The sequence below is a fragment of the Balaenoptera borealis genome, assembly GCF_965194805.1.
Source record: "Balaenoptera borealis genome assembly, chromosome: 13".
NCBI classification, from domain to species: domain Eukaryota; kingdom Metazoa; phylum Chordata; class Mammalia; order Artiodactyla; family Balaenopteridae; genus Balaenoptera; species Balaenoptera borealis.
The window spans coordinates 47,301,022-47,323,149 of record NC_138870.1 but is presented as its reverse complement, the minus strand read 5'-3'; the positions used below and the strand labels follow the sequence as shown (position 1 = coordinate 47,323,149).

The 22,128-nt window shown below is 39.9% G+C and overlaps 1 protein-coding gene across 5 annotated transcripts in view; it reads right to left on the bottom strand.

The window, feature by feature from the left end:
* Positions 1-22,128, bottom strand: part of RBMS2 (RNA binding motif single stranded interacting protein 2) — a 90,438-nt gene that overhangs the window by 6,166 nt on the left and 62,144 nt on the right. For 4 of the 5 annotated variants that reach the window (XM_082351006.1, XM_082351010.1, XM_082351007.1 and 1 more), the window contains 10 exons: positions 16,930-17,096; positions 12,536-12,594; positions 11,579-11,670; positions 10,358-10,515; positions 6,223-6,302; positions 5,980-6,089; positions 5,480-5,526; positions 4,840-4,933; positions 870-947; positions 416-526 (listed from right to left, as the gene is read on the bottom strand). In XM_082351006.1, the coding sequence (XP_082207132.1) occupies positions 416-526; positions 870-947; positions 4,840-4,933; positions 5,480-5,526; positions 5,980-6,089; positions 6,223-6,302; positions 10,358-10,515; positions 11,579-11,670; positions 12,536-12,594; positions 16,930-17,096 (996 nt within the window). The remainder of the gene's footprint in view (positions 1-415; positions 527-869; positions 948-4,839; positions 4,934-5,479; positions 5,527-5,979; positions 6,090-6,222; positions 6,303-10,357; positions 10,516-11,578; positions 11,671-12,535; positions 12,595-16,929; positions 17,097-22,128) is intronic. The other variant, XM_082351009.1, reaches the window with a different exon arrangement.

Below are 22,128 nucleotides of genomic sequence, written 5' to 3'. Positions count from 1 at the left end.
TTCCTGTCTTCTGCTTTTTCTCAACGCACTGCCTTCTCTGCTTTAAGCCCTCCTGAACAAATCAGAATGCATCCGACCTACAAGAAGACTAATGAGCTTCACCCATTATTCCTGTTACTACTTTGATAAAGACTTCTAGGAAAGTGTATGAACTAGATAAACTAATATGTAGGTAGAAACACCATTTATTTAGTTGCATGAGTAGGAATCAGTTAAAATGAATGAGCTAAAGAGCAGAATGGCTGTATTCCTAGCTCACGGATTATTATCTTTTTAGTTTATCGCCTTTTCTGAGTGTGCCCTCGATGACACTGAAGTGATTCCCATCCTTATTCAAGAGTATTTAAACCTAAGAGTATTACATAGGTATTCTTTGCTTGGTAGGAGTTTATAATAAAAACATATCCTGCTTTACTGTGCCCGTGCTGCTGAGCGAGAGGTGGCCCAGTTGCTGGGTAAGAGGTCCCATCACGGAGGCAGGCTGGAGAGCAACAGGATGATCCATTGCTGGTGTCAGCACTGAGCCCTATAGGAGCAGCAACAGAGGACAGGGTTAGCCGGCAGCGTCCTGTGAGGCTGCCTGAAGCGGTGATGCATGGCTACCAGAACCACTGAAGACAGACATTTAAAAACCCTGGGAAATGATAGGTGAGCAACGGCCCAGCTATGCAGCAGGAACAGGCACTCTGCCCATCAGTCTGGAGGGATCCTTGTCTAAGAATAGCAAACTCACAGAATTTAAGGTCAAACACCTGGGTTACACAAGAGACTGAGCCAGAACTCACACCCTTATCTCCTTTCATCAAATCCCACTGTTTTTCTTTACATCAAATTGCCTCTTTGGCTTTTGCCCACTTCTGAACACTCACTGAAGGCTGCATGAGGTATGACTGGTGGTGCATCCAAGACAGGTTAGGTACTTGTAGAGGAGATGTCTGAGTTACTCTCTAATGCAAGTGAAAATAAACAAACAACAATGTTAATTGCCTAGAGACTATTATTTTGTCCAATGATCTGATAATGTTCAGCAAAACCCACATAAGGTTGGAGTGTGCCCCCCCTCAGAAACTGTAAATATTAAGAATAAACTGTTTAAAAAATATTAACAACTCTTACACTTCAAGTAATCCAATTTTAAACTGGGCTACAAATTTGAATAGATATTTCTCTAAGAAGATACACAAATGGCCAACATGCACATGAAACAGGTTCAACAACATTAGTCACTAGGGAAATGCAAATCAAAGCCACAGTGAGATACCACTTCATACCCACCAGGATGGCTATAATTAAAAAAGGACACAATAACAAATGTTATACACTGCAGGTGGGGATGTAAAATGGTACAGGGGCTTTGGAAAACAGTTTAGCAGTTCCTCAAAAAGTTAAACATAGAGTTACTACGTAACCCAGCAATTTCACTCCTAGGTATATACCCTAGAGAAATGAAAACACATGTCCACACAAAAACTGTGCACAATAGTTCAGAGCAGCATTATTCATAATAGCCAAAAGGTGGAAACAACTCAAATGGCCATCAACTGATAACTGGATAACAAAATGTGGCATATCCATACAATGGAATGTGATTCAGTCATAAAAAAGAATGAAGTACTGATACATGCTACACATGAATAAACTTTGAAAACATGCTAAGTGAAAGAAGCCAGACACAAAAGACATAAACTGTATGCTTCCATTTATATGCAATGTTCAGAATAGGCAAATCTATAGACGTAGAAAGTATATTGGTCATTGCCACGGGCTAGGGGTAAGGGCAAATGGGGAATAACTACTAATGGGTACACAGTTTCTTTCTGAGGTGATGAAAGTGTTCTGGAATTAGATAGTGGGGACAGTTGCATAATTCTATAAATATACTAAAAAATACTGACTTGTACACTTTAAGAGGATGAATTTTATCGTCTGTAAATTATATCTGAATTTTAAAATTAAAAAAAGCAACAAGAAGCTAGAAATGCATCTTGATAAACAAGTAGGTTTATTCCACAAATATAAGGATTGTTCAAGATCAGAAGCTCTACAAACATAAGTCAAAATTGAAGAAAGAAAGCCATAGTGTAATATTAGATGCTGAAAAGACATTTTAGAAAATTCAGCAGCCATTTACTTTTTAAAAAAAAATCACAAAATAGGGAATTCCCTGGTGGTCCAGTGGTTATGACTCAGCGCTTTCACTGCCGCGGCCCGGGTTCAATCCCTGATCGGGGAGCTAAGATCACACAAGCCCCGAGGTGTGACCAGAAAATAAATTTTTAAAAATACCACAAAGTAAAATAGAGACTAGAAAGAAACTACTTACATATATTAAAGGCTATTACCAAAAACTATCTGCAAACCTTAACTCAAACAGAGACATATTAAAACCATTGCAATTATAGTAACCTATTAATTAGGTAGTGGGGTCAAATAAATACAATTAGATAAGAACACAGTTGGCATAAAATTGAAAAGGAGGAGAGAACTATTATTTTGCATCAATGATATAACTGTATACCTAGAAAACCTAAGAGATTTAAGTAAAAAAAAAAAAACTAGTAGTAATAAGAGGATTTGGTAAGTGAGCGGTATACAAGATAGACAAACATAAATCAGTAACTTCTCAGTGTATCAATAAGCATCTAGAAATGCTTATAAAAATTACAGAACACTTAGAAGTATATTTAACAAGAAAAACATAAGACCTACATAAATAAAACTAAGATCTTATTGAAGGATATAAAAATTTGAGAACATGAAAAGAAATACCATATTTTAGGTGAAAAGACTTAGTACTTTTTAAGAAGTCAATTCTCTTTAATATATAGATCTAATGTAATTCCAATTAAAATCCTCCCTCACAGATTTTTAAAAATTAGATAAAATGATCATAAACTTATACAGAAGAATAAATGCCAAAACACAGCAAAGAAAAGTATGAGAGTGGAGAAGGTTTTGTCTTATCAAATATTAGAACATACTATGAAAGCCACTGTAATCAAATCAATACATTATTGAAATAGGAACAGACACAATGATCACTGGAAGAGAATAAAGGATACAGAAAAAGATTCCAGTGTTTACTATATGACAAAGGTGGCATTTCAATTCAGTGGGAAAAGGATGGATTATTTAATAATTTGGTGCTAGGATAACTGGTGAACATTTTGAAGGAAATACAATAGAACCCCTATCTTATGTCATATACAAAAATAAATTCCTGGTTATTATACATTTAAATGTAAAACAATGAAATACATCTTGGGGACCATATGTACAATATAGGGACTGGGAAGACCTTTTAAATTAAGACAAGAAATTCAAAAGCTCTAAGTAAAAGAGCAGACATATTTAACTATACACAAATTTTAAACTTCTGTATGGCAAAAACTAGCGATTCCCAGTGTACAGTCCCTGCAGCAGCAGCAGCAGCATCTGGGAACTTGTTAGAAACACACGTTCTTGCCTCTCACCCTAGACTTGCTGAATCAGAAATTCTTGCTGTGGTGCCCAGTAACCTAGGTTTAATAAGTGATTCTGATGCACAGCTGAAGTTTGAGGACCATAAAGTCAACGGAAAACAATTAAATTTGGAAAAAAACCCTTGTAACAAAGATAACATTCAGAAGATTACTACTTGTAATATTGACAGGTTTTTTGTTTTGTTTTTTTTTTTTGGCTGCCCCATGTGGCATGTGGGATCTTAGTTCCCCGACCCGGGATCAAACCCATGCCCCCTGCTTTGGGAGCGCAGCATCTTAACCACTGGACCACCAGGGAAGTCCCAATAATATTGATAGTTTTTATAAGTTGATGGGAAAAGAACAAATAATCAAACAGGAAAATGGGCCAAGCACATGAAGAGCAAATAAAAACATGACCAAAAAAATGCTTAAACTCAGCTGCAGTCAGGGAAGTGCAAGTTAAAGTAACAATGTACTTTACATCTATCAAGATAGAAAAAATTTTAAAAGAGCAATGTCACCTCTGGCTGGAGGGAAATGGGTACTCTCATATGTTGCCAGTGGAATGTGAATTGGCACAGTCTTTGTGGAAAGCAATCTGGAAACATCTATAAAACTGAAAGTCCGTGTATTACTCAACCTAACAACCTCACCCCTCAGACTCTAGCCCCCAGAAACAAAAGCACTCATATGTGAGGATATAGGCAAAAGGATGTTTACTAGAACATTATTTGCACCAAATAAAAACTGAAATCCAAAGAATGCCTTTCACTGGGGTATAGTGGAAGAATTCTGGTATGTGTGCAGTATAAAATATGTTACTATTAAAAAGGAAATAATTAGAACAGAGCTGCATAATAACTACCTGGAGGGCTTGCTAAAACTCAGATTGGTAGGACCCGTCCCCAGAGTTCCCGTGAATCTGGGGTGGAGTCCAAGAACTTGTTTCTAAAAATCCCCAGGTAGTGCTGATACTGCTGGTCCAGGGACCACACTTTGAGAATCACTGGTTTAAATAAGAGTAAAGTGTAAAAAATATATTTAATATGGCAAATCTTTGTAACATAAACAATGACTTCCAAAACCCTATACTTATGTGTATATGCAGATAACAAAAAATATGGAAACTAGTAGGAAATTAACATGGGTTTGCTTGTGGGAGTGGTGGACAGAGAGTAAAAGGATGCTTCTACAACAGTCTATATACATGTAGTGTGATCACGTGTTATGCTTTTATGTAACACTATTTGTGTATAGTATGTATAAAGGAAAAAACAAAAGAACAACAAGTAGTTCCCAGCCTAAAACACAATGGTAGGGAAAAACACCACACCCTTTTCTGGGCATGAACACACCTGATATGAAGACAACATACCTGATATGAAGACACAGGAGATGGAAGATACGGGGACAGTGCAGACTGAGCAAGCATCCTGTTGGGGGTGATGTTATAAGGAGCTGGGTAAAACCTGTAGGAAGGGACATCATCAGTAAGGAGTCACAGGAAACTACAAGGCAAGGGCCCCCACTGATAAGACACAGCCACTTCCCACTAACTACTCTTTTTTTTTAAAAATAAATTTATTTATTTAATTTTTGGCTGCGCTGGGTCTTCGTTGCTGCGCGTGGGCTCTAGTTGCTGCGAGCAGGGGCTACCCTTTGTTGCGGTGCATGGGCTTCTCATTGCGGTGGCTTCTCTTTGTTGTGGAGCATGGGTCTGGTCATGTGCGCTTCAGTAGTTGTGGCACGCAGACTCAGCAGTTGTGGCTCGCGGGCTGTAGAGCGCAGGCTCAGTAGTTGTGGCGCATGCGCTTAATTGCTCCGCAGCATATGGGGTCTTCCCGGACCAGGGATCGAACCTGTGTCCCCTGAACTGGCAGGCGGATTCTTAACCACTGCACCACCAGGGAAGTCCCACCACTGACTACTCTTTAAATATCAAGATGAAACATCCGAGTGCCTGGACACAGGCCGTTGTCATTTTCAGGTGGCCTGTTTATAGAAAACACCCTTACCCATTCTGAAGAGCTGTGGTGGGGTCATAGGTCAAGGCCATACCACCCTATAAAGAAAGAACACAGCATGCACATTGTGAGCCCTTAGGTGAGAACAGGAACAAGCTCAGAATTTCAAGGCTGAGGATCTATTTGGTTCAACTGATTAAAAACGAAGTCTGAACTAATCCCACTACAACTGTTCCAGGGTTTTTCTGGTTGTGCAGGATGCAAAATTCCATTCAAGATCCACACTGAAGAGCATGTTAAGCAGCCAGCATCTCTGTTACATACTGTAGCTCTCAAGTTTACCACAGAAATCAGGCCACGGAAATTTCCATTCCACTTTTTTTTTTTTTGGCCGCTTTGCTCGGCATGCAGGATCTTAGTTCCCCAACCAGGGATAGAACCCGTGCCCCCTGCAGTGGAAGCATGGAGTCCCAACCACTGGACCACCAGGGAAGCCCCATCCATTACATTTTAATGTCCTTAGTATTCCTGTCTCCTAGAGGGCCTCTTACCATGTCTCCATTCCTTGGCCAGGCCCGTCCATTTTGCACAAATTTTCCTTGGTTCTGTCGTTTCTTTGGACCCCCATCAGCAAACTTGCAAAGCAAGGGATCAGATGGGGCTGCCAAGAGAGAAAGCAGACAGGCAGCTGAGTCCCACCTCACTTAGTCCACTCACACATGCAAAAATCCTCCAGAATCTTCACAGGAAGTCATAACCTGTGGCCCTCTCAGCCTGATTCCCAGATGCCTCACCTGGTACTCCAGGGGGTGTCTTAATATATTTTCCATTAAAGTGGGTGATGATGGCTTCACACTTCTCTGTGGACTCCATCCTAAGGAGCACAAGAGGAGTTAGGGTCTACCTTCTCCAGGATCTGTACTCTCCTTATATTCGAAGAGAAAGCTCTAAGTTCCCAGCCCCACAAATGCTCCAAAAGTTGTCACTACAGAAATACAGAGTTTCCTCCACACAAAGTCAAGGTATCTTAAAGAGGCAACCCCAGCTTCTAATGAAGGTTTTCTCAACTGGCTCCTGTAGGGGTCCTGAAAGGAATAATGGAGGTCTTCAAACCATGAATATTCCAAAGAAGACACTGATAGATGGGCCTAGTATTGTGTCTGGGTCCCTAAATAAGAATACAATGGCTGTTACCATTATTTTTTATTACAAAATTCCTAATGGAAATTGTTCCCTCACTTTTTTTTTTTTTTTTTTTTTTTGCCACGCTGTGCAGCTTGTGGAATCTTACTTCCCCAACTAGGGACTGAACCCAGACCACAGCAGTGAAAGTGCTGAGTCCTAACCACTGGACCACCAGGGGTTCCCCTCTTCCCTCACTTTGATAAAACTGTGCAAGCTAAGAATTTGTCAATATTTATTTTTTGCTTCTGGTTATAATTATCAAGGTCTAAATAGCTACTGATATCATCATTAGGATTTCATGAGTCGGGGCGGGGAGGGATAAATTAGGAGTTTGGGGTAAGCAGATACAAACTAATATATATAATACAGATAAACAACAATGTCCTACTGTATAGCACAGGGAACTATATTCAATATCCTGTAATAAATTATAATGGAAAAGAATATGAAAAAGAATAAATATATATGTATATGTATACATATATTATCTATATATACATATAAACACATATGTATACATATATATGAAAAAGGATATATATATAAATCACTTTGCTGTATACCAGAAACTAACACAATATTGTAATTCAACTATACTTCAATTTTTTTTAAAAAATGGGAGAAAAAAAAGATTTCATGAGTCTGTGGGAGGAAAGAGTATTAAGACAGGGTTTATGGTCCAGAGTGATAGAAAAAACAATGTTAGGAACTACTGAGTTAAAGTGTCTTTCTGGGGAAAGAGGACTGAGTAAGAAATCAGAAAATCTAGATTCCGGCACCCGTTCACCGCTCAAAGGCTCTGTGAGTTAGAAAATGCACGAAAACCCTTCGGACTCATTCCTCATTTCTGCTTCAAATCTCCATCTACCTTATTACACAGGGCTGTATAGATCAAATGAGATAATGCATATAAATGTGTTCTAAAATGATAAAGATCTATATAACACAGGGTACAGTATCTTCCCCTCTTTCCATATTTAAAGTAAGTCTCAGTATATTTTCTATGCCAATAACCACTAAAGATATGAACCATTCCTATGAAGGCAGTTACTAAAAAAAGGCTTCAAATGGAAACTTTTAGAGAAAAGAACCTTAGGTGTCCTAGAGCAAGAAGTGTTGAGTTGGGTTACTCCTACTCCTTAGTCTTTCAAAAGGGTGAGCAGGCATGGAGGGTTTTAAGAGAATCACTTTCAGGACCTCAACTTCCTCATAAACTCTTTCCTAAAACTGATGTGCCTGAGGGAGAGCTTGTGATCACTAATGATCAAGGCTAAAGTCCCCTCTTACAACCACTCTTCTCAATATACTTCGAACTCATCCCAAAGCTCAACACAAGGCATGGAGGACTAAGTTACATATCTTTTTGTTAAGTCAGATGTTTCCAATTCTTCCTTCCCACAAGCTAGAGGACTCAACAAGTTGTCAACTGACACCTAAAAAAGTCATTTTGGATGATAGATCACCCTGGTCTTGGCATATAATTCAGAAGGAATTCAAAGAATTCCTATTTTAGCAAAACTCTTTCCATTCCCATTTACTTATTTATGTGAACAAGGTTCCTCACCATGAAAACAAAACACAGGAACAGAACTGGTACTAAACCCTGTCTTGTTACAGCAATAAACAATATTCACTGATGGCTACATGATCTAATTATATAAATCTAAAAGGAGCATTTCCAATAAAATTTACTTTATATGAAATAATTTTGTATCAACATTTTAATATATTTATGTTGTTTGGGGCAACTGTGAACTAATTATAAAGACAATTTTCTTATGGATTAATGCATATAGACTCAGGGCCACAGGAAAAAAAATTTATATACATATTTTCGTTGCAGAGAAGTAAAACAGAATGATCCATACAAAGACTTTCAACTATAAAAGTATTTTACACTAGAATACAATTCTGTAGGGAAATACAATGGAAATACAAGATCAAGAAGAAAAAAAGAACACTATAAGAATGATGTAAGAGTTATGACTTTAAAAAAAATGCCCTAGGTATTTTTAAAATGATTTTGTGTATCAAATTGCTATGACATTTAGATCTCATTTAGATACATTTTTAAATGATATGATAGTTTTATTTAAAATGTCCATATTTATAAATTGCTGGAAATTATACTTTGCAAGAATCTAAATGTATGAAGAAAATCTGTAGGTATTAATGTAGAAACACACAAGAGATTTCATAGTTAAATTTTAAGTTTTCAAAGCCATATTTCCCAAACTGGGCTTTGAGGCACCCTGGGCCATTGTGATGAGCTCACAGAGGCACAACAAGGGATATTTTAACTTTCTGAAGAAAATACAGCAATACCTATTGGATATCTACTGTAAAGATGACTAACTCTAAACAGTTCATCATTTCAACATTAGATCACCCTACAATCCTTTAGATAACATATTTTTGCAAAGCTGGTTTTTCAGTGGTTGCTATGACAAAAGCAAGTACCATAAGAAAACTAATGTGTAACAGGAAATGAGGGTGTAACTGTCCAATCTGATTCCAAGGTTTGAGAAGTTGTGTAGTGTCCAACAGGCACACATTCACTAGAAAGTATAGTTATTTAAGAGTGAAATAAAAATATTTTCTCTTTCAATGTATTTTTCAAATAACTACAAAGTTGTTAAGATATTTATTAAACACTTTTTGAATTGTCTAGACCATTTAATTACTTAATAAATTGAATTGTTAAGTATTTCTTTTGTCTAGGGCTAAAAAATTATCGAGACAACTAAGGTGCCATGAACTGGAGCTTTTGCTTTAAGAGAGTATGGAGCAAAAAAGTTTGATGATCACAAACCTTAGAAACTCCCCTTTAGTTATACTTGGGATTGCCAGCAGGTGGTGCCACCAAGATTGAGTTGGCTAGGGAAAAGGTCCTATTCCTTGTTCTCAAGGTCTAAAACACTCTATAGAGTAAAGGAATGTTCTTGGACCAGAGAAGATATTATAAAAGAAAAAGGGACTTTTAGATCACTTACTCCAATACTTTTCAAACTTTTTTAGAAAGGCAACAGAATCTCCTTTCAAGCAAAATCTTAAATAAAAGCAGAACCATTTCCTAAGTGGGCTAGAAGAGGCTGAAGCCCTACAATAGTGACCCTAAGCTCAGAAGAAGGTACCCTGAAAAACTCTGAAGCTCTAGGGAACACCTTAAGAAAATCACTCATCTAAATCTCTACTTCAGAGTAAACCAAGGCTCATAAAGATCTGATATCACATGGGCAGTTAGTCGCAGAGCTGGTTCTAGAATCTAAGACTCTCAACAGATCTGAAAAGGTAGACCAAATCTTCCATTTCATCCTGCTGATCCTGAAGCCAGAAGGATAAGGGCTCTGCTCCTGTGAGACCTTGGGCAAATCAGTTCATATTGGGAATTTTGGTTTCCTTTTCTATAAAATGGAGAATTAATATTTATTTCACAGATTAAGAGATAACAGGATGAGAAATACTCAGTAAACTATAAGAAGATATGGAATTATTTTATTCTGGTTAGGTCTGAATCAAAGGAACAAAGGCTAGAATAGCAGAAAGTAATGGGGAAAGGATAAAGATTTGGGAGAAAATAGGTTTGTGAGTATTGTGACCTAAAATTAAATGAACTTTTGATTTACTGCAAGTACTTTCGACTAATAGTTTGGTCCTGGGGGGAGCAGGGCACAGACTTTTTGGTGATCTTCTAAGCGACATTCCTTATTAACCTCATCATTTCCCATTCTTGGCATCCCTCACCTTGCAAAGCCAACCCCTCTGCTGGTCCCACTGGTGTCTCGAAGGATTCTAGTGGAAATAACCTGGCCAAAGGGCTTCAGCATTCCCTCCAGTTCTTGCTCATCCATTGACAGTGGGAGGTTTGAGATGTATAAATTTGTGGGGTCCTGCTCCTGTTGCTATGGAAATAAAAGTGAAAAAATGAATTTCATATCTCTTAACCCTCTCCCACCCTCAGTGGGCAGCCACAAAATGACATCTCAGAAAAGAGAGAGCAGGAAGGCATGCACATAAACAAAGCGAATCTTAACGATTTGTAACACCTAGTCCCACTATCATGGGTCATGGGTTATATATTGAGTCCGGGCCAAAAAACCCCATAGATTTAATATTTCTATTACTGTACAAGCCCACAATACAAGCCATCAATGAAGTTTTTGGCTGTCTCTTTAAGAACTAGGCAGAGCAGCGCTTTTCTCTCCTATCCAACAGCCCAACAGCCTGTCCCAGAGGCTGGATTCTCTTGGACTGCCTTTGCTTCCCGGGCTGGATTGTTCTGGGTAATCCCCCCACTCCGCTCTTCCAGCCACAGCAGACTCCTCTTAGTAGGAATGCCCGTACACTCCCTGATGGAGGGAAAGCAGGAGGAGGAGAGAAGGGAAAAGGGAAGCCAGTGTGCTGGGGGTTGCACTAAGAGCCAGATGCACTGGGTCACCATGGAGCCCTGAAAGTTCTAGTCTCATAGGAAGTCTAAAGTCACTCTAATGTCAGAGGGCTTTTCTCTAGAAAGAAGAGGCGGGAGAGGGCCTCCCTGGTGGCGCAGTGGTTAAGAATCCGCCTGCCAATGCAGGGGACACGGGTTCCAGCCCTGGTGCGGGAAGATCCCACATGCCACAGAGCAACTAAGCCCGTGTGCCACAACTACTGAACCTGTGCTCTAGGGCCCGCAAGCCACAACTACTGAAGCCCGCGCGCCTAGAGCCCGTGCTACGCAACAAGAGAAGCCACTGAAATGAGTAGCTCATGCACCGCAACAAACAGTAGCCCCCGCTCAACACAACTAGAGAAAGCCCGCACAGCAATGAAGACCCAACACAGCCATAAATAAATAAATAAAAAACAAAACAAAAAAAAGCACTGCAGATAGCTCTTGCCCATCAACCGCATGGCTCTTAAACCTCTGGAAGCCTTTGGTGCTAACTACAACCCCTCAGAGGAATAGACACGGGGTAGTACCCTTACCTTTGCCATCTGTGCTTGCACACCACTGGCTTTCAGTGCTGTTACAGCTTTCTGTGCTGCTGAAGGACTGTCAAAGTCCACAAAGCCATAGCCTGGAACAGGGAAACAGCATCACTGGGAGGTGGGGGGTGTGAGGGAGGTAGGAGGCCCAGGCTTTTCAGGAAACAGAGGAGGAGTTACGATCCACGCAACAGAAGTGGTAGGGAGGAAGAGAAATGAAGAGGTTTCAGGTGGTTATCCACGTGCTCCTCAAACCCTGTGAGATTTGGTCTACTTTATAGCTGAGAATGCCGAGGGCAACGAGGTCTTTATGGTATCCTTGCCTTCCTCCCTCTCCCCTAAGAAATCCTAGGTTTCAAGAATTAGGCTCCTCTAATAATTCACAGCCCCCCTCTATTTCAAAAAGAACCCCCTTCTCTTTTCTAGGCACACCCCCAGAAATGCTAGGCATGTAGGAAATACAGCCTCTCCACAGCAGATAATCAGCCACCTGCTGGAAGAAGCCCCTCCTCACCCCAATGTACAGCCCTTTCCCCTCCTTCCACTCTTCCATCCCCACCTAGAATTGCTCAAAACCCCAACAAACCCAACCCACCTCCACAAACAAAAGGCATTTACAATGCTTTGCTAAGCAGAAATAAACTCACCTAGGAATATCTACCATCCAATCCAGGGAAACATGACACCCAAAGTAGGCCCAGGAGATTCAAAGGCACTCTGTGCAGGCTTCTAGCCTTGGGTCCTCAAAACAGCATTTTCAGCTCTAGCTATCTGGTCACAAAGAATCTAAATACCTACTAGTCTTTTAAGCCTGAAAACCCTGAAGACTCCTTCCTGACACTAGAAACCAGGGACTTGCAGCAATAAAGGGCAAAGGCAAGGGATGGCCTCACTTACAGCTGTTCTCCACCACCAAGAACAGCTGTTCTCCACCACCAAGAACAGCTGTTCCCTTACCTTTGCATTTGTTTGTGGTCTTGTCCAGTATGGCCTTAGTGGAGACAATCTTGCCATATCTAAGGGAGAAGAAAATGTAAAGTGATAATCTGGGGACAGGGATTTAGACTAGGACAGAGATTGAGACATCTAGATGAATCCATGCTGTCTTCACTCCCACTAGGAAAACTGTCCCTACTCAAACCTTAGAATAAAGAAGAAATGAATTTAAAACATCACACTTATCATATAAACCTATTCCCCAAAAGTACCTACAAGAAATAAGGTAACTGCAGTCCCTACACTATCAACACATTTCTCTCTTCTTCCCCAAATAAGACTCAGATACTAGTTAGAAAAAGACTATTGTCTTTTTTTGGGAAAGAAGCTTGGTGGTGTCCACATAGCAGTGTGTAAGGCCAGAGCTCTGGCTAGAATTCCTTGAGGACTAAAAATAATCCTTGACGTTATTTATCTTCCTTTGAACAAACACCATTCCTCCTATGAAAAACTGTTTCTCTTCTCTGACACCCCACTCTTCACCCTTCTATTGGCCCCCTGACTGAAGGTCAACTTGAGCCAAACTGCTTTTGTTCAAATCCTGGTTCTGCCACTTTATAGCTACGTGTGATCTTGGACAAGTCATTTAACCTTTCTGTGCCTCAGTCTCACTATCTGTAAAATGGAGATAGGATTGTTGGAAATATGAAATGAGTTCATGAATATAAAGCACTAATGTCTATCAAATGGTAAACACCTGAACACTCTTAACTGCTATTATTATTATATATTATATTATTATTATATTCATGGGACCTCAACATTTAACCAAATGGCTCTTTCCTGCTTTAATCTCTAAGACTTCTATTTCTTTTTCTTTTGTTTTTTGGCTGCACCTCGCAGCTTATGAGATTTTAGTTCCCCAACCAGGGATCAAACCCAGGGCCCCAGCAGTGAGAGCACCGAGTCCTGACCACTGGACTGCCAAGGAATTCCCTGACTTCTATTTCTTATTGTCAAGATTTCAGTGTATTAGGGAGGGGAGTGGGCATAAAAGCAAATGCAACAGCTGTGTTAAGAAAATTATCCAAAACTTGACGATAAGGCAAAATGAGGATTGCACATTCTTTCAATGTCATTCTGGAACGCTGTCTACAAGGCCCATTCAAGGTACATTCTGTTATCTAGGGAGATGTTTCTTTGTTTCAGTTACTATTTATTACTGATGTGCGCCCAGATTTTGTGAAGATACATATTAATTTGTAGATTTTTATCTAGTAGAAATACAAATAATTTATGTCCATTAGAAAAGATGATCCCAAAGGTTACTGTTTTACTGTCCTATAGGGTATGAACCAGTTTTCTCTATAACCTAGTAATCTTATTCCAACATTCTTTCTTCAATACCTATCAATACTCAGTCCCTCAAACGCTCTTTGAACCCATTTTACCATCCTGCTAGTTCCCTCACTAATGAGTAAAATAAATATTTGGCATGCTTTCACCTATATCTGTAGGAGAGTTATGTTTTTCAACTTTCTGAAAATTATACTTTGGCAGCAGAGTCATGTGGAGTTCCCCAAACTTGAGCAGTGGAGTATCTATCACAGGTCAGGGATTATGTTAGAAGTGTTCTACTAGAAAGAAGTCTCTACATTCCACTCGAGGAGGGTGAGAATATTAGAGAGACAGAACAGAAAGCACTAACAAAGTCAGAAGTATAAAATTTAACTGAAAACAGTTGGCAGGGACTGAATTTGAGATTAATACCTGAAACAAGCATTTTTTTCTACTTTTCCTCTCATCCCATCCCTAAAGAACATACGATGATTGATGTATTTGTTTTGCTCCTTGGAAGCCTCTCACTGACTGTTTTAGTGGAGCTCTGTGACCCACTGGATTAGACAGAATAAGCCAAGCGATGCCCTGGAGGCTAGAATGGATGTGGTGAACCTAACCCTTCAGGGCTACATACTTGGATTCTTTCCCAAATTTAGGAAGGGAAGGGATGCAAGAGACTGTAAGCCTGAGGACACACACGCTGCTATCCCTATCGAGGCCCCAGGGTGGAGCCTGCTGTGGTCTGAGCAGCCTGAGACTTTGAGCTCAGAATTTCCACTTCAGCTGGCAACAGCTGGATCGTGCAGCTTCCTCCTCCGAAGGAGCCCCTCCAAGAGAACCAGGAGTTTCAGTTCCAGACTCCACGCCTCTCCTTCCTGTCCACAAGGGCTTAGGATCCAGCAACATTTACTTCCCGTACAACCTAGAGAGATAACTGGGACAAAGGCAGGAAGTCCTATGCATGGGAAACACCCTTCACAGAAAGGTGTCCCTCCCAGCTCACACATCCATGAGGATTCCACCCACCAGCTCTTCACAGCTTCCCTTTCATCATAACTCATCTAGCACCTATTCTTTCCCTTCCTCATTCCCACTTCTCTATGGTCCCCTACTGGGCTCCTTACTTCCATCTTACTGTACATGCTGACCCTGACTATTCTCATCCCTTCAGACACAGCAGAAGGTAAGGCAACTATTGGGAAGGGCAAAATGAAAGTCTAAAAGTATAGTGAAGTAGAATTGAGTTTTTTCTCTGTCTTGTGGAGTGAGAGGATTGATTTTTGCAGCACATTATATTTAGTACAAGAAATACAGGGTGCAGAAATCAAGGAACTAGATTGATATGATACTCTTTTCCCTCATAAACCAACATTTTTGCCATTTCCCATTCCCTCAAAAAAATTACTAGTCCTAGACTAAGTTCCCTAAGTTCCATTTAAATACCCTTCTAGCAAGGTAAGCCGAGGTAACAGATTCAGGTTTTATACACACATCTAGCCTTTAGAAACTGATTTTGTGCAGCCTGGTGCTAGCAAACTTCCAAAAACCACTACCTCAGTAGAGTAAGGGATTTATAGAGTACCTCTGAGCCTCATACAACGACATTTTGAGGGGAGAACGTTTGCCTCTTCAGGATTTGGAACAGCTGCCACATACTTATACTGTTATGGGAGTCTGAGTTAGTTTGACCACTTTAGAAAACTGTTTACTAGTATCTACAAAAGCTGAACAAATGTATATCCTATGATTTAGCAATTTTACTCCTAGGTATGTACCCAACATAAATGTATATACTTATACACATGCACCAAAAGACATGTACAAGTTCACAGCAGCACTATCCGTATCCATAATAGTCACATACTGGAAACAACTCAAATGTCCAGCAACAGTAGAACAGGTGAATAAACTATGGTATATTCCTATGATGGAATTCTATAAAGTAATAAGAATGAACAAATTTTTGCTATATGCAACGATGCTGATGAATCTCACAAACAACATTGAACAAAAGAAACCAGACGTAAAACGGTATGTGCTATATCATTATATTTATATGAAGTTCAAACAAGCCACATCAATCGTTTAGAAGCCAAACAGTAGATACCTTTGGGGGTGGAGGAGAGACTGTCACTGGGAGGTGGGCTTCTGAAGAGCTGGTAATGTTCTATTTCTTGATCTGGTTACAAGGATGTGTTCACCTTGTGAAAATTCACTGTTCTATAAACACTTCTGATTTGTGCACTTTTCTGTATGCTTGTTATACTTCAATTAAGTTTTAAAAGATGGTAAATTTACAAAGACTAAGGTTCCTATTTTTATTTCTTTCTAAACTCTATTTCCCCTTCCCCATTAATACTCCCATCCCACCGGACTTCTGCCTCTAATCAGTCCCCCATATAAATGATTTGAAACACATATATTTCTGCCAAATGGAACTGAGCTGGCATCTCTGCATTCCTGCAATTTTTCCAGCTTTCCTAATTGGGCTAATTCCACGGTAGTTGTCTCCACCTCATGACTCAAATCTATGCTGAAGAAACCCCAAAGATCTTTAGGGGGTAGATGCCAAGTGACAACTCTTTCTCCATCTTCTTCTTTATCCACTAATTTGTGGGCTCCTCTGGGTCACTGAGAATAACTCTAGCAGCAGAAACTCTCCTAAGTGTATAATTCAATTGGCTAGTCCCACTTTCTTCTATCCCTATTGCTGGTTCTCACTATCTTCTAATCAATATCTTTAGAGATACTGAGCATTTCTATTCAAGGTGTAAGGATAGGAATCTTTCCACTAAGACCATCAGTTCTGGGTACATGCTGGAAACAAAGTCATATACTAACTAGGCTTCAAAGGTCAGCCCTATCCAGCTTTCCTCAGAGAAACACATAAAAGTTTTATATATTGGTAGTAGGTAGAATTTCTCTAAGAGGGGCTGCTGAGAAACCTTGCAACTATAGGGGTAGAAGCAAAATATTGATAATATTGCATTTCAGGATAAGAGCATCTGGTAAGAAGCCAGTATCACCAAATCTGTACTGTCCCTAGAAACCTACCCCTATGTACCCCAACTTACGACTGACACAACTTGACTAGGTCCTGGTCGGTAGTGCTTGGCTGCAATCCCCGGATGTAGAGGTTGGTTTTACTCAGCTGGTCATTTACAGTGCTCCCACTGCTGCTGTTAGGGGTACTGTTGCTTGGACTAGGTGGTGCCATTGGCTGAGACAATGACACATATGTCTGCAGGGAGACATGAAGAACAAAAGGTCAGAAGAATTATACCTTTAGATGCTGAAGAGTGAGGAAGATCTTGGCCCCTTGGAAAGAATGATTCCAAACTTTAACAGCAATGAAGTCATCAAAAGAGTTAAAAGGGCTTCCCTGGTGGCGCAGTGGTTAAGAATCCGCCTGCCAATGTAGGAGACACAGGTTCGAGCCCTGGTCTGAGAAGATCCCACATGCTGAGGAGCAACTAAGCCTGTGCACCACAACTACTGAGCCTGAGCTCTGGAGCCCGCGAGCCACAACTACTGAGCCCGCGTGCCACAACTACTGAAGCCCATGCGCCTACAGCCCGTGCTCTGCAACAAGCGAAGCCACCGCAATGAGAAGGCTGCGCACTGCAATGAAGAGTAGCCCCCGCTCACCGCAACTAGAGAAAAGCCCGTGCGCAGCAACCAAGACCCAATGCAGCCCTTAATTAATCGATTGATTAATTAATCGATTGATTAATTAATTAATCGATTATTTTTTTAAGAGACAGTTAAAAAAGAAACCTAAAGGAATTCCTCTCTGCCATAAAATAAGAAAATATTTAACTGTCCTACCTAACTTTCAGGGAAAATGAGAGGCCAAAATAAGCTTGTTAAAGGTTTTGAAAAAAGGTACTTTGTTATAGAGGAATGTTTTTATCATACAGATGCTGGAGACACAATTAATGTATGCCTCTTAAGTAAACTGTTTAATGAGACAAGACTAATAAAATCTAGGTTCCATTCAAAAATCACAGAGGAACTAATAAAAATTTATTAAATGATGAAGGTATAGAAAAGTTGAACACAGATTATTCATAAAACTGTAGAATATGAGACTGCAAAATACCTGCAGGAGCTTGAAAATTATTATAAGATTAGACAAACAAAATGAAATATTAATTACCATGCCAGGTAGTAAAAAATGAAATTTGTTACTATGCTGATAGGGGTTTAGTCGTAAGTTATTTACAAGTTTTTAAAAGTTTAAATATGAATGAATAATAGATAAAGTATGGTTAAGGAAATCCAGCATTTGGGGTGAAACATCTCTAATTTTTCACTACTGATACCAGGACAGGCAACCAGACTCTGCTACATTTTGGGGGGGTACTTCTGTTAAGAGAAAAATTACCAGGTTGACTGGAACATGGATCCAATTCTTTCATGACATATTTTATACCCTTATGCGCTAATCAGGCTTCTAGTGTATATATATATATACACTAGATATATATATATATATACATATATATATATATATATATGGTTCAAAATCCTCTAAATTTGCATAATTACCTATAATATAGTGCATTTTACTATATCATACTCATATTCCAGTTCTCCCTTGGCTTAAAGCACTGTATAGTATAAATCTATTTGGAATTACTTCCCTATAAAATACTAGCTGCATCTCCAGGTTTTCCCCCTCTCTCTCTTCTTTGGTGGTAGTGGTAAGGGATTAGAGTGGTAACAGAAGAAAAAGGGAAACATGAATATCAAAGAGGGGAAATCTTCCCCCCAAAGAATCTTAATGTGAAATGTGCCTCTTATATTTCACGCCTCTGACCTTTAGCAAACTTTAAAATAAAAATCTTTGCTCAAGCTAAATATGTTGAAGAAAGTATTTACTATTTTTGTCACTATACACAATCACAAATGTGTACCCACTTGCAAATACACAGTTCATTCCTCAGCTCTATACTGCAGCAAAGAAGAAACCCAATACCACATTCTGGAATGGCCCAAAGCCTCATGACCTACTGTAGCTCTTGATACACCCTTTATATTTCCTATCCTGGTCCCCCTCTCTTTGCCAGCACTTATACTAGGATCTTCCATATAGAACAATCCATGTACCAGAAGAATATGAATTATTCCTCTGTAGTGGTAGTGATAGTCGACAAGTGCAGGGCAGGGCACATGCATGTTTTTCAGCAACTTTCAGACAACAAGACAAAAACAGGGCAAATAAACCTAAAAGTCATACATCCAGTGCTAGAAATGGCAGTACATACTTTAAGAATGATGTTGAAATCTCCACTGAATTAGTAGATATGTAATAATAATCAAATACTAGTGGTCTAGGCCCCCTCCATTATCACTACTGTTTTAAGTGCATCATCTGATTTAAAGTGGAGGCAAGGGGCTTCCCTGGTGGCGCAGTGGTTGAGAATCTGCCTGCCAATGCAGAGGACACGGGTTCGAGCCCTGGTCTGGGAAGATCCCACATGCCTTGGAGCAACTAGGCCTGTGAGCCACAATTACTGAGCCTGCGCGTCTGGAGCCTGTGCTCTGCAACAAGAGAGGCCGCAACATGAGAGGCCGCAACAGGAGAGGCCGCAATAATGAAAGGCCCGTGCACCGCGATGAAGAGTGGCCCCCACTTGCCGCAACTAGAGAAAGCCCTCGCACAGAAACGAAGACCCAACACAGCCATAAATAAATAAATAAATAAATAAAAATTGTATAACTTTAAAAAAAAAAAACAGATTTATAAAAAATAAATAAATAAATAAAGTGGAGGCAAGAAGGGACTTCCCTTGTGGTCCAGTGGTTAAGACTCTGCGCTCCCAATGCAGGGGGCCCGGGTTCAATCCCCGGTCAGGGAACTAGATCCCACATCCCGCAACTAAGAGTTCACACATCACAACTAAAGATCCCGCATGTCGCAACTGAAAAGATCCTGCATGCCGCAACTAAAAAGATCCCACACGCCGCAACGAAGATCCCGCGTGCAGCAACAAAGATCCCACATGCCACAACTAAGACTGGGAGCAGCCAAATAAATAAATAAATATTTAAAAAAATAATAATAAAGTAGAGGTCAAGAAGATTATCAACTATATTCTAATCATGGCTGTTCCTGAGTGCAGAATAAGAAGATCACTACTGGAGATCATTCACTAAGACATGCCTTTCCTCATCTCTAAGGAACTGCCATTATTGATCCTTAGCTGAGAAAGCCAAGCTTCTTCTAATATGAGAGTCTAGGGAATTCCCTGGTGGTCCAGTGGTTAGGACTCGGCGCTTCCACTGCTGGGGCCTGGGTTCAATCCCTGGTTTTGGGAACTAAGATACTGCGAGCTGCATGGTGTGCCACACCCTCACCCGCCCCTAAATAAATAAATAAATAAATAAATAAATAAATAAATAAATAAATAAATAAATAAGAGATCCTAGGCCTGGGGGTGATGATGATGCCAACAGTAACAATGATAGCAGAAGCAACTCTAGCATTATCATATCATGTGCCAAGCACTGGCAGATGAGATCACCTGCCTCAGCTAGAGTTCATCTATCCCAATGTGAGAGAATATTCCTAAGAGGAAGTATCAATGATGCTACGACTGTCCAAATAAGAACACAAGGGTTATTGAGGAAAGAAAGAAATTGAAAAGAAGCTTTTGGTTTACTACCATGGTTATAACCTTGGTTTTAACACTAATGTCTTAACTATAATCTAAAAATATGACTTAGTCAATGATAAACTTGCTGCAGGGCCAGAAAAATTCCTAGAAGATATAGTTCAGAAAAAAAAAACCCCAAAACTTTTGTTTTGCTATTCCCAAACAGCTTCTGAAACTACTATATAGTCTCCAAAGAGAAAAAATAGAAAAATATTCTCTTTTCAAGAGAATTCAAGAAAAAACGTCAAGAAAGCCTCTAAGTAAAGCTTATCTGGCTTCCCGAAAGAAACTATTTGGAGAGACAATAATAACTAATGTAAACTAATGATCCTTGTTTACCTATGTATGTAAAAGAGAAAAGGGTAGTATATATGAGAGTCCAGAGGATTGAGATATTCTTACTGGGTGAGAGAAGGGTGGGGCAGTATTGTCTCTCTTGACTCCTATTGGTCTGTAATGGTTCTCTGAGGCCACTGGTCCTCTGTCAGAGCCTAAGCTAGAAAATGAAGAGCAAGACTTGAACTCTTTAAAACAAGGCCCTCATATTTGGCCTAGAATCTTAGACACCTGGGATGGTATTAAATTTGCCTTTAGAAATAAAGGATGGTAGTATATTATCATGTAGCAAAGAAATATGTAAAGTTATCCAGTAGAAAAGGTAGGTATGAGTCTTCTTTTTTTTTTAATATTTATTTATTTATTTGGCTGCGTCGGGTCTTAGTTACAGCACGCGGGCTCTTCCTTGCGGCACTCGGGCTTCTCTAATAGTGGTGTGTGGGCTTCTCTCTAGTTAGGTGGGCGGGTTCCAGAGCTCAAGAGCTCAGTAGTTGCAGCATGGGGGCTTAGCTGCCCCGCGGCATGTGGGATCTTAGCTCCCTGACTGGAATCAAACCTGCGTCCCCTGCATTGGAAGGTGGATTCTTAACCACTGGACCACTAGGGAAGTCCCTAGGTATGAGTCTTCTCATGAAGGAGATTTAATTCTGGAAGTGACTGGGAAACATTAACAGGTTTATAAGCTGAGAAATGACATGATGATAACATATACTTGAGAAAGCTAACACTAGGTGCATTATCCCAGCTGGTTCAGAGGGGTAGGAGACCAGAGGTGGTAAGACTAGTTAGGAGATATCAGACATGAAGGGAGGTCAGGAAAAAGTATAGAAGTTAAATTCAGACTTGCAGAATTTGAAGTTATCTGCTTGATGGATATATGCTGAATGCTTTTACAATAAATACTGGTTAATTTATTCATTTAGTAAACACTTAAATACCTTTAAAATACTATGCAGGGAAGGCGTGAAAAGCCTGATAGTTAGTGTGGAAGAGCCTGGAAGTTTGATTTCTTAGCTAAAAGTTAACGCACCACCTTAGAAATATAGGCTTATAAAGGAGGTATTAATGCTTTTAGAAAGTTCTAGTATTGCACTAATTCTTTGGGAAATGGAGTAAATTCAGTTATGATCCCTGAAGGTGGGAAGCAATCTCAGGGCGAGGACTTTTTGGCTTTGGATCTTCCAGTGGAACCCAGATGCCTATGGGCAATGCGTTACCAAGGCAGAACAGGGAACACTGGATTGCAAAGACGAATTGATTGAATGCAAACGCTAG